General features: G+C 39.7%; 1 protein-coding gene across 1 annotated transcript; it reads left to right on the forward strand.

Annotated features, from left to right (window-relative positions):
* The first annotated feature begins 3,533 nt into the window (after positions 1-3,533).
* Positions 3,534-9,110, forward strand: ODF4 (outer dense fiber of sperm tails 4). The gene is given in 5 exon segments (XM_015597367.1): positions 3,534-3,628; positions 5,176-5,451; positions 5,453-5,472; positions 8,626-8,763; positions 8,953-9,110. Coding segments are annotated over 5 exon segments (687 nt in total).
* The last annotated feature ends 4,731 nt before the right edge of the window (positions 9,111-13,841 follow it).

The raw sequence follows: 13,841 nt of genomic DNA on the forward strand, positions 1-13,841 counted from the left end.
GTTGAGTCGCAGGCTCTGCGACTACAGTCAACTGCGCGTCGACTCGCCCGCCCTGAGGGCGAGTGCTGGGCGCCCCTTCTCCTTTCTACTCCTACTATCCCACTCACCCGCCGACCTTCCTGAGGCCCAGGGCTGTCGTTTAGCTGGTTGGTTGACCTCGGACCCAACTTGTCATCTCCGAGCTCAGCGCCCAAGCATCGCAAGCGGAGTTGGCGTTTTCCATTCTTCTCTGCACGCATGCCTGTCTCTGATAGTTCAGTCTTGCCTTCGTGTTTAAGCTCAAACTGCTCCACATTCTACCCACTGACTTCTGGAGTCCCATCTCATTACTCCTTGCCCCAATTTTCTATTTTCTCTTTTCCACTAATCTGTTTACCTTCCTGTCCCCAGGCCTTGGAATCACCCTCCTCTTCACTTTGGAAGCCTTTGCCCACTCTGCACAGGTTGGAAATCTCAAGCTGCCTTGTGTGGGAGGGGGCTGGGGTTGAATTCAGGTTTTATGCGGTCCTTTTAAAGAAAAGATACAAAATATGAATTAAAAATTAGGTACAAAAGTGAGTTTTTTATTTAGAATGATAAAATTAACAAATCACTTATTTTAAAAAGCTGACAAACACAAGGAACAACATAAAAACCCAGAAAAGTAATTTTATTTTCTTTGCCATTCTAATAGGTGTGTAGTGGTATCTAAGTGTAGTTTTAATTTGTGTTTCCCTAATGACTAATGGTGCTGAGTATCTTTTCGTGTGCCTATTGGCCACTTGAATGTTTTCCTTGGTGAAGTGTCTGTTCAAATCTTTTGGCCTTTTATAAATTGAGTGATTTATTTTCTTCTTATTTTTTTCTCATTAAACTTTGTTTTAATGAGTCTCAAAATTCTGTAACAGATTTTTGGTCAAGTTGTTTCTATTAAAAAGTGCTTATTTTAAAAACAAAAACTGCCACACACGCTAACCCCAAAATGGTTCACAAAGCACTCTCCTTACCTTCTGAAGGTTTTACGATGCATTTTAATCATTAATCAGTCTTTTACTATTACACTTAAATGACCAATTGAGACCAACAGTTCTAAGACTGTTCTGCTTGAAACCTGGGTGGCAGGTATTGGGGATAATATTTTTTAGCCTTCTAAGCTTTCTGGGCAGACTTGGTGACCAGCTCCAGTTGCCTTCTTGTCTACTGCTTTGATGACAGCCACAGCAACTGTCTTATGTCACAAACAGCAAAATGTCCCAGAGGAGGTTAATCAGAGAAGCTCTCAACACACATGGGCTTGCCAGGAACCATTTAACAATGGCAGCATACCAGATTTCAAAAACTTTGGGCTATCTTCCAGCTTTTTCCCAGAATGATGATGAATTTTCTCCTTCAGTTCAGCATAGTTGCAAGCAATGTAAGCTATGTGACAATCCAGCACAGGTGCATATCTGGCACTAATTCAGCCTCAATGGTTTAGGATAATCATTTGAACCATGTAGCTGGCTGCTTCCATTGGTGGGTCATTTTTGTTGTCACCAGCCACATTGCCACGACGAACATCTTTAACAGACACATTTTTGATACTGAACTCCACATTGTCTTCAGGAAGAGCTTCATTCAAAGCTTGATGGTGCATTTCAATAGACTTCAGTTGTTACTGGGAGTTCACTGCAACGGAGATCACCACTGGCGTGTGTTCTGGGGTGAGCTGTCCTGACATGGGACTGTTTCTGAATGCCATACAGGCAGCAAAGTTAGTTCACATGGACAATCAAGGAATGACCAATAAGCCTGTGTAAACCCAAGTCCATGTTCCACGGGTTGGCTTTGTCCAGTCATTGAGAGGCTATCATCCTATGAGGGATGTCCAGGCACTTGTCCTTACCAATGGAACAGTGGGCAGTTTCCTTTTCAGAAAACTCTTAGGCTTGCACTCCATTCTGACTGCACTACGTACCTGTGTGAGCAAGTTATCATTGCTTTTTGAATGCTTGGCTTTCTTTCTTTTGAGAAACTATTTCTCCCTAAGTCCATTTGGTTCTGGTGGACTATCAGTCAGAACATCCACCTTCCCACATTCCCTTGATTTCTTCTTAGTTCTAGGCCTGGATGTTCAGCCTCCTCTTTGAGTCCGTGTTTACTCAGTATTGCCCCAATAGATTCTTTTCTGCCTAACTTAGTCTAGGTTTGAGCTTGCAACCAAAGAATTCTCACTGATACACAGCCTTACAAGATAGTTGCTTAGAACTGCTGCTAGCCCATAAGGCACTTTTGTGCTTTTAACCTTGGGGTTAAAAGATAGCCCCTCTGAATAGATGTAGTGGTAACTGACTTGGGGGGCAGAGAAGCACCTTTACGAAATATAAAATAAAGTGCCTCTTCCTCTAGGCCAATGAAGGTCTCTTAGAGGGGCTTAATTTGTCAAGCAAAACGCAGACTGGAGTTCAGTTCTCACTCACCCCCTCAGCACTCTTGTGCAGTGCACATACTGCACAATCTTATGTGGAGACCCTTTGTCAGGTCCCCCATCCTTCCTTTCAGCTCTCGTCTCCTCTTTTCATCTTCCAGTTTACCTCTTCTAGGCTTTTACTTGGACAATCTCAAGACTGATAACAACTATGTTTACTTTTGTAGCTGTAGTTGAGTCTTCCGTGCTTTGTCCATCTGTTGATTCTAAAAGTTGAAACTCAGTTAACAGTGTTTAGCTTATGTATTGTGACTTAGAAATATCTTTCATTACAGAGCTAGTAATCACTAAGATTACATTTCCTTTCTTGAACTATTTTTAATTACCTTTGAAAAACAATATTTGATATATTCACAGGATTATATGAAATATGTTAGTTATAAATGCTTCTAATATCATGAATACCTGTGTACCTTTCACTCAGATCAGGAACCAATAACCTATTGCCAATAATATGTATGTGCCATTGTAATCCTCCCTGTCCTATTCCCCTGCTTCCTCTGAGAAATAGACACTATATTATATTTTGTGTTTATCATTCCACTACTTTAAAAAAAAACATGTATGTGTAAATAAATGTTTTGTTAAGTTGTGCTCTATAAGAATGGTTTCATATTTATGGTGTAGTCTTTTGGGTGTTATGTTTTTCGTGAAACATTATATTTCCAAGATTCTTCTATAGTGTTTTGTTTTGCTGTTAGAACTGCTTGTTATGATTAGAAACACTTAGAAACTCCAGGAAAAACTAAAACAGATCTAAGGAAGGAAATAAAATCCTGATGATCACTAGCTCTGCATGAATGACATTCCCAGGAGCCTCAGCACCCCATCTTCTAGTGCTACTCCCTCCTGGTGCAGAACATTCATCAGAGTTATCCTAGCCTATGGCCGAGGAAGCTAGAGAATTTATCCAGCAACTCTCTTTCTCTCATTAGTTCATGGGTCAGCTTCCAGACCAAGGTGCCCCTGACTATGGCGGATTGTTCCAGGGATGATATTTGTCTCTGGAAGGGCCAAAGAGTGTTTGACTTGAGACTGAGAGGTTTCTGCTCTGATGGCCAATGGTGAATATTCTGGGTGTCTCACAATGTGGACCAGAGATGAAGAAGAGGGTAGTCTGCAGAAGAAGAGCAAGATGTTCAAGGAGAAGCAAGACCAGAGTCAGAATGCTAAGGTCCGAATGTCTTGTGTTCCCTCAAATCCATATGTTAGAAAACTGATGATATTGTGATGGTGGAGCCCTCATGAATGGGATTGGTGCCCTTATAACAGAGAGCCCACAGAGCTTCCCTAGCTCCATGTGAAGACAGAGCAAAAAGTCTGTAACTTGGAAGTAGGCCTTCACTCCACTATGCCAACCATGACAGCATCATGATTTTGAATCTCCAGTGTCCGAATTCTTGATTCCAATCATTCTTGAGGTCCAGGTGTGCGCATGACCTCAGGATTCATGATTAACTCCCCTTTTGCTTAAATTAATTTAGGTTCTGTTCCATCACTCGCAGCCATTAATATGCAAAGATATCTGCCACAAACCTCTGTGCTCCTTCTCTGTTTGCTAGTGAAAGAGTGCAAAACAATTAAATTGTAATTTAATAATAATAAGTACCACTTTCTGGGAATTTACTATGAACCAATGAATGCTTTTTGTTCATTATCTCATTCAACACTTAAACCAAGACTGAGACAAGTATTAGTGTCCCTGTAAACCAAGGCATAAAGAGACTATATGGCTTATCCAGGTTCACAAGGCTATTAAGAGGAAGGCCCATTATTCACACCTCTGCTTGTTGGACCCTAAAGCCTGGGGTTTTCAATCACTTGTATCACAGTCTCCACAAAGTAAACCAACTCTGGTGGGATTCAAACTCATACCCCAAATTTGAAAGGCTTTCTCTTCATGAGAATTCCAGTGTCTAACAGGTCTGGAAGCCACTATAATTGGGCTGCCACAGGTGACATAGATTTCTTTTAACATAACTTAAAAAGAGAGGTTAGAAAAATCTCCTCAGACTATGTGACTCCTATATACCCTGTCTTTATTCTATGTCCTCCCCACTTTTGGTGCTGAGAAAAAAGGAAGGATAAAAGAAAGACAGAAGAGGGAAGGGAATGACAACTGTTAACCAGAAGTGAGTAGTAGTGGGAGAGAGGTGAAGGGGTTGGGGGAAGTAGTGAGAAGGTTGATTACGCATCTGGAAGATATTTCCAAATGTTTTTCTGGAAACAAGCTGCTTCTCCCTCCTCTAGTGAGCATTTAGGCTCAGGGTTAGGGCAGAGGAAATAGAAAGAGAAGAGGAGACCCTCCGAGACCATTGCTCTCAGGTGAAGGGAAGCCACAGAGCCACAATTCTGAATTAGGACCTGAGGAGCAGGGTTTTGAGAAGGGAGTTGTGGGCCCCTTCTTCCATTTGCTGCCTCTCAGGAATATTCCATGGCAGTTAGGGGCCCTGTCCCGCTGAATGAGTTGTTCTTTCCCAGGTACCCAGCCCTGTGGTGGCTACTGCTCTGCCTGATGAAAATATTTAGAAGATGAGGGACAACTGAGCCTAGCAAGGGAAGGAACAGTTGGTTAAGATGGAAACAGGAAATATTAGGAGTGAGTTCTCTGGATCAGGAGAAAGTGATGAGCATTAGAAGCCTGGAAAGAAAGGGGAGGGTTGGGAAGGATGAGGGGTTGGCAGTGAGCCTGAGGCGAGGTTGTGGAACTCCATCTCTACCCCCAACAGAAAAAGGTTGTTCCCGAGGGTGTACTACTGGGACTTTCTGTTGTCCCTGCAATGGAGAATCACGCACAGCTCCTACTGGAAGGTGCAGGTGCTGGCCTCAGAGCTCAGCCTGGTTGCCTTCCTTCTGCTGGTGGTCATGGTCTTCTCTAAGAAATGGCTGTACCTCTTTAAGAACAGCTTCTTCCAGCGCTGGCACACATATGTTAGCAACAGAATCTACATATTGGCCTATATGATATCCATAAGGCTCCTGGAAATCTGCAAATCCAAGAGCTGTTAACTCAGAGAATAGAAAAAGTGAGACCCTTCATCCCTACATCCCACTCCAGGCCTCCAGCTTACCTTGGCCTCTCCATTTGCACCTTGATATTCTTGCCCCCTCCTTCTTGTCATCCCCACTATTTTGGCCTACGAGATGGCTCCAGTGGCACTGAGTCCGCCAAAGATCATTTTAGCCTGGCCAAATCCCAGATCGAATGGAAAGTGTCACTGCTTTTGATAAGGCTCATAGCTAAGTTTGTACTATAAAAATGTTGTGAGGGGCGTGGACTTGCAATGCATGTGAATCACTCATTAATCACATAATTCACCATTATCCTGGGAGAAGAGCCCCAGTGAGGGGGCATTACTTCCTCTAGGCTTGCAAACACACAGCTTTGAGAGGAGTCCCTCAGGCCCTGGCCCCAGCCACTATTCTTCCCTTTGACTTCACTTTGCTTTTCTGGGCCAGCTCTGGGTATCCATGTCTGATTTCCTTGTCCTTTTCTTCTTGGCTTCTTGCAGCCACTTCATTCCCCATTCTTGTTAATCTCCCATTGTGCTGTCCTCTCACTTTTGAGATTTGAGCCCTCCATTTCAGATCTCGTGGAAAACCAAAGCTTTTGACCTCCCATTTCCATTTCTTCATTCTTATTAACCTTAAAAAAAAATTTAAAAGGTTATACAGCTATTATTTTCTTCTGTTGGGAAAATAATACACCTTTCTTACATTTGGGGAAACAAAAGCTATCATTTATTGCATATATATTCTATTTGCTCAATTTAATCCTCAATCAATCCTAATAGAGGTAATTATCCCTATTTTACAAATGAGAAAATTGAGACTCAGATTAAGTACCTTGCTCAGGTCATCAAGCTATTAGATTGAACTACATGAAATGGCTTTTCATTTACAAAAAAGAGAAATTCATATGGATAAACCTCATAACGGCATGTTTAGAATTATAAACATGTGTCTAGTTCCACAACTCACATTAGCACCTAAGTTTCTCTATGATGCTTACTCAAAGACAGCCACTAGTAGCAGTGTGTTGAATACTCAATTTTTTCCAGGCTTTGAAAAATTTCTAAATGACTGTTACAGAGTTGTACTAATTCTTTATGAATAATTATATATCTTTCATATTATTTTTATTATTTAATTTATATTATTTTAAAATTTATCTTTGAAATATAATAAACTTTTCTATATTATAAGTGACTATAGTATTCAACTTAATAGATTTTTCACCTATTACTTGACTATTTTATTTTCTTATTCTTGGCAAATGTATTTCCAATTTCATATTTGAGGAAAAAAGAGCAACAAAATTTGTTAATCATAAAGTTTTTTGTGTGTGCTTAAAATTAATTCTTCGCTTTATTTCCCAAAGTGGGTTTACTGGATCAAAGAGTGTAAATATTTTGAGGCTCTTTATAACATTTTCCATGTTGCTTTCAAAAAGTATGATAACAATCTGTACTTCCACTAATAATGTATGAGAAGTCTTATTTCTTTGTACCTTTGCCAGAAATAACTGTTAACTTTAAATATATGTATTTAAATTTAAATATATAATTTTTTTCATTTAAACAAATTGCACAGTTATTATGGGAAATGCAGAAAGTTTAAAAAAGAAAACAAAAATCACCTAAAATTTCCCCCTACAGATATATTCACAATTGACATTACAATAGATTTACTTCCTATCTATTTGTATTTACTTACACATAAAATAAATACAAATATATTTATTTACTTTTATTTTAATAAATATAAATATTAATTTTTAAAAATTATAATTATTCTACATGCTCTGTGCTGGAAACTCTTTGGTTGTGAGCATTTACTCATATCATTAATAATTATTCTATAACATCACCTATGTTTAAAATTTATTTGATCAGGTAATATATGAACAGAGTGAAAATTAAAAAAATACAGAATATTACATAGTGAAATGAGCCTTCCACCTCTGGCTTTTAGGCTCCCTTCTCAGTCCCTCTTTTTTTTCTAGAGATACTTTATTTGGAGACAATCATCTAGCGTATCATCATTTTTAATGAACACATAATAATCCAGTTTATGGGTACACTGTAATTAATATAATAAATCTCTTATTGGACATAGAAATATCTGCAAATAAGACTCTTGTACATAGATTTTGGTGCAGACCTTGGATTATTTCTTCAACACAAATTCTGAAAAGAAGCATTGCTGGGTCAAAGGGCCTTAACAATTTAGATTTTTTTTTTTTATATTTTGTGCCATATCACTTGCCAGATATGCTGCCCATTAGCAGTGTGTGAGAATGCCTCTTTTTTTTCTAAATCCTTTCCTACACTAGTTATCATCACTTTTGTTTTGATCTTTAATAGATTAAAAAAATCACATTTAGTTTGCAATTCTATGTGTTGAGCTTCATGTGTTTATTGAACATTCCGATTTCTTCGAGAATTGCAGTTCAAGTCCTCTGCCTATTTTTGAGGTATTTGTTTCATACGGTCAGGCTTATCAAATGAACTCCATATCAAAAATCTCTGCCTGTATAATAAGTGAAAGCAATATTTTATTGTTATCTCAAACGTACATTTCTTTGATTATTAATGGGCCTGAACATTTTCTTGTATTCGCTCATTTGATTATATTTTATCTTTTATGAATCCTTAGTTCATCCTGTTTTCTCCTTTTCCCCAGAAAGTTTTAAGCTGTGGACAAATGATCCAGTTTTTTGAATGGCCAAGATAACCTTCTGCCTCACCCGGGGGCTGGGCTTCATCTTTCCCATCTGGTTGCACCTGCCATACTTGCCTGGTTGTCAGAGATTGCTCTTCTATGGCTGGATTGGAATTGTCGTGAGCTTCTAGGAAGGTGCTCATTAGCTCTGGAAAAGGTGCTTAGTTTCCCCTAACCCACATCTCTCTGGGCAATGGGGTAGAGGTTTTGGGAATAGGGTAGAGGTTTTGTGGGTGGTAGTAGAACAGACTGGTAGTTGTTGACTAAGAATTGATTTTCATCATTTCCTGGTCACTGGAGAGGTGGAGGTGAGCAGTTGATTCCCATGAACCTTTGGGGCTGTGTACTCTGTGCGCGCTGATGGGAGCTGTAGTTTGTGGCTGTAGCTCAGCAGACGAGAAGAGTCCCTACAGGATTCTTGTGTGAGAATGACCTCACTGCTTCCTGTCTCCTAGCTATCTTCATTTTCTTCACCCTTTTGTTGTTTCCTATTAACATCTGGATCTTCGAGTTGAAGAGAAATTTATCAATCCCTACCGGCTGGAGCTATTTCATTGGTTGGGTGGTGTTTGTCCTATATGTCACCTGTAGTAAGTGGCCTGGAGGGCCCTGGGAAAGAGGGGACATGGATGGGTTAGGGCAGAGAAAATGTAGAGAGAGGGGGCTGGCAGTCCACAGGGATAGGTTCTTAGGGACTTATTTTCCCTTTGATTTCACCCTGCTTGCCACTTTCTTCCCACTCTCTGACTTCCCTCTCCTGTCCCCTTATTCTTTTCCAACGTTCCTCTGCTACTTCAACCATAAACATTTCTGGAGTCTGATTGTGAGCCATCCCTCCAGCACCGTGCCCTGCATCAGCAGTTCCAGGTCAGACTCTCCGAATGATCAGATCGTCTCAAACACCTCTGTCAACCAAGAAGAAGTCCTGGATCTTGAGTAAGAAAAAGCATCTCAGTAACCTTTTTTTGAACTCCTGGCATCAAGTTTTGTCCATTCATCTGAATTGCTTTCCTCATTCTTCCCACAAACCTTGAGGATACTGGCCCTCTTCCCTGCAAATAATTAGAAAGGAAGGATTTTAGACAAGCTTTCCCCTCCTCCTCTTGTCTCTGTTTTACCTACAACTTGGGCGATGTGGAATAAATTGTGTGCCTCTTGTTTATCATGTCTGTCAATTGTTGAGACAAGACAATCTTAAAGAGAGGAAGGGAGAAAGAACAAGTTTGTCTCTCAGTTCTTTCTGCCTAGGAGTGTTTTGGCACCCTCCTGTTTAACCTGTCCTAGTTGTCTTCATTACCAAACCTGTCCAACCTCTCCTACAGCATACTTGTACACAGGTAAATCCCTCTTTGAGAGCTAAACCTCTTTAAACTTTGTTACCCCAGCTCAACATTTGTTAGTTAATAGGTAGGGGGAAGTGATCAGGAGAGAGATATCACTTATGAATTTGTTGGCATTATTATTCACAGTGAAGAATTCAAGAGCAAAATGACCCCAGGGTAAGAGGCAGATTAAACAATGAGAAAACTATAGGGGGTATGGTTCTATGATGTGCCCTGGGCAGCAGGCCCACGCTCTGTGTCTAGCTCAGATGACTGATAATTCATAGAGCTCTGTGCTTGAATACCGCCAGCGCAAACTCCAACTCTACCTCCATCTCCTCCACCTCCACCACCACTAACTGCATCAACTTCACTACCTCCACCACCACCCACCAAGCCCACTCTCTGGCTGCTATAGCTCTCCACCCAAGCCTCGCATATTTTCTACCCTGTAACGGCAGGAATAAAACATGATAAGGAAGGAAACATTGAGGTTGGGCCCTAAAGTCAAAAGAAAAGTTGCACATTTGGATATAAACTCAGTTTCACAAAGACATGCAGCAGCTAGCTTGGACAGTGCTAGCAATGACTTTTGGGATTCCAACATCTTGCACAGAAAAGGTAGCCTCCCAGGAGAGCACTTAATGACTGATATTTGTCATGTAATATCTCTCCAGATGGAGCCATGATACCAGCCAGCTAGAGAAGTGGAGGGACAAATTGTGAGTGGATTGGATATGGTAAAAATATATGTATTATTAGGTTGAACCATATGATACTGCTGTTTTAGCAGTTAAATGTTGGCAATTTCATTGTATCAAGCTACTATATATGACTGATTTCTATTGGAGTTTTTTAAGATTATTATTCTTATCATAGCTGATTAGGAGATGTGGAATTTCCAACCTCATTCCAAGCAAATATTTTGAGCAATGAACCCAATACATGGGCTTGAAAATTAGGCAGAACAAAAAAAAGGAAAGAAAGGAAGAAAGAAAATTAGGCAGAATGACATTCCACAAATCCCTACTCATTATCCCCGTTATATTCTAGCTTGTAAGGTTTTATTGGAAGACTTGTTTGTTTAAGAAAGGAAGGAAGAAAGAAAATTAGGCAGAACGACATTCCACAATCCCTACTCATTATCCCCGTTATATTCCTCTCCTGAGGTAGCTTGTAAGGTTTTATTGGAAGACTTGTTTGTTTATTTATTTATTATTTTTTAATAAATAAAAAATAGGTAGCTTGTAAGGTTTTATTGGAAGACTTGTTTGTTTATTTATTTATTATTTTTTAAATGCCTACAGCACCTGTTCCTAGATGGTCTCCTATCCAAGTACTAACCAGGCACGACCCTGCTTAGCTTCCGAGATCAGACGAAATTGGGCACGTTGAGGATGGCATGGCCGTAGACTGGAAGACTTGTTGAATTAATCATCTTGGAGGAAGAGATACAAAACAAAGGGATGTCATAACCTCTGTCTTAGAGACTTCTGTCTTAATTGGAGAAAGTGACTTTGTGATTTTGTAGAAGTCATAAACTCAAATGCCTACAGAGGCTAGGCAGGGAACGTAAATGAATAAAGGGGGCCATTCTTTCAGTCTATACATAATTTTCCTCTTTTGATAAAAACCTAGTATATTACCTATTGCTGGATAAAAATTACCCCAAACTTAGTATCTTAAAATAATAAATATTTATTATCTCACATAGTTTCTGGGGTCAGGAATCTGGGAGCTGCCTAGATAAATGGTTCTTGTTCAGGGTTTCTCATAAGGTTATAGTCAAGATGTCAGCTGGGGTTGCAGTCATCTGAAGGCTTGACTGAATCTGGGGGATCTACTTCCAATATGATTCACTCATATGGCTGTTGGTAGGAAGCCTCGGTTCCTTGCCACAAGGACCTCTTCATAGCCTGCTTGAATGTTCATAGCTAATTTCTCCTAGAGTGAGCGATCTAAGAGAAAGTGATAAGGAGGGAGCTCCAGTGCCTTTCATGATCTCGTCTTGAAAGAAATACACTGTCCATGATATTTTATTTGTTGGAAGCAAGTCACTAAGTTCACTCCCTACTCAAGGGTTGGGGGGACATTAAACTTCATCTGCTGAGGGGAAGAATATCATAAATTTGTGGATCTGTTTTAAAATTACCACTGTCTGCTTCTGGTCACAAATTATTTACATTTTTCTCACATGAAAAATACACTTATCTCTCCCAAGGCCCCCCAAAAGTCTCATCCCACTACAGCATCAGTAAGCTGAAGGTTCAGAATCTTGTTGTGTTGTAAAGACCCCTCATGGGGTCTTTAAGAATTATTCCAACCAGGATGTGGAAATTACACACAGAGGAATATGAAAATTGAGAGTTTATTATAGTCACAGGTCCTAGAAGAAGGAGCCATGGCATGCCATGGAGGGGGCCACTTGGGAGGAGTACCAAGGGAGTGGGTTCAACCAAGCAATGGGGAGCCAAGAGAGTGAGGACCCATGAAAAATTGACTTTATTGGGTCAGCGTGGAGTACACAAGCAAAAGACATGAGGTGATTTCATTGGTGCATTTGAATGTCACGAGGTCACAGTCAGGAGAGGGCAAGAAAGGGAAGATGTGACAGGAACTAGCTTTATCACACAGGTGTACCTGGTCAGCTGGTAAGGTGTTCACAGCTTGTTTGGGGGGATGTTAAAACATCAGGAAAATGTAGTTTTAAAAATATACAATACATTAGCCATCTTTTATAGGCTTAATTGTGTCCCCACCACCCAAATTCATATATTGAAATCCTAACCCTTAGTACCCCAGAATATTTGGGGTATTTGGAGATAGAGTCTTTAAAACAGTGATTAAGTTAAAATGAGGCTATTAGGGTGGACTCTAATCCAATCTGACTGATATCCTTATAAGAAGAGGAGATTCGGAATACAAAGAGACACCAGGGCTGTGCGTGCACAGAGGAAAGACAATGTGAAGACACAATGAGAAGGTGGCCATCTGCAAACCAAGTAGCAAGGCCTCAGAAGAAACCAAACCTCTCTACACCTTGATTTTGTACTTCTAGCCCCCAAAACTGTGAAAAAATAAATTTATGTTGTTTAAACCATCCAGTCTGCGGTATTTTATATGGCAGCCTGAGCAAACTAGTATACTATCTAAATTAGGTTCGGGTGTAGATGAGATTCTTTGTATATAATTCCTTAAGTACAGATCCTCTCAATTTGACTACCTGTGACCTAAAAAGATAAATTAACATCCCCCACATATCAACACAATGATAGTACAGTTAAAAGATAACCATTATAGACATTATTGTTTTAGAAGAGGAGAAATGAGAGGCATGCAGGAATCGCTGGTCCATAGCAATTCTGAAATCCAGCTGGGAAAATGTTGAAATTTCCTTATTAGGACAGTCTTTTTTTGTCCAGGAATGAGTCTTCCTGGTTCCTTTTCCTTTTAAACATAATTAACATTCCATAACATTTACCATTTTGAAGTACACAATTCAGTGGTTTTAATGTGTTCACTATGTTGTGCAACCATCACCACTATCCAACTCTAGAGCATTTCCACTCTTCTAATCACTCCCCGTTCCCTCCAGCCCCTAGAAACTACTAACCTACTCTCTGTTTCACAAGATTTGCTTATTTCAGACATTTCATATAAATGAGATTATACAATATGTGGCCTTTTGTGTCTGGCTTCCTTTGCTTAACATAATGTTTTCAAGGTTCATTCATGTTGTAAAATGTTTCAGTACTCCATTCTTTTTTATGGCTAAATAATATTTCATCATATGGATATGCCATATATTGTTTACTTATTTGTAAGTAGATAGACATTTTGGTTGTTTCCATCTTTTGGCTATTATGAATAATGTTATTGCGAATAAGTTTTCATACAAAAGTTTTCAGCTCTCTAAGGTTCAAAGTAGGAATGGAATTACTGGCTCCCGTGGTAATATAGAAGTTAACTCTATATTTAACTTCTTTACAAACTTCCAGACTGTTTTTCAAAGCAACTGCACCATTTTACACTCCTATTAGTAATGTGTGAGGGTTCCAGTTTCTCTACATCCTTGCTAATACTTGTTATTGTTAATTTTTTTTGACTCTTGCTGTCTTAATATACATGAAGTGGTATCTCACTGTGGTTTTGATTGACATTTTCCTAATGCATTTCTCCAAGATGGCATCTCATGTGCTTATTGACAATTTGTACATCCTCCATCATTCTGCCTGCTATGCTTTTGGCTCTACCTTCTGAACCATCCTTGCTTTTCCACGAAAGGCAGCCTGTGTTTGCAGCTGTGTTGTTTTCTCAGCCTACTTTATGCTAGTAGAATTTTGGGATCT

This window comes from Pteropus alecto, unplaced genomic scaffold (genome assembly GCF_000325575.1).
Source record: "Pteropus alecto unplaced genomic scaffold, ASM32557v1 scaffold398, whole genome shotgun sequence".
NCBI classification, from domain to species: Eukaryota; Metazoa; Chordata; class Mammalia; order Chiroptera; family Pteropodidae; genus Pteropus; species Pteropus alecto.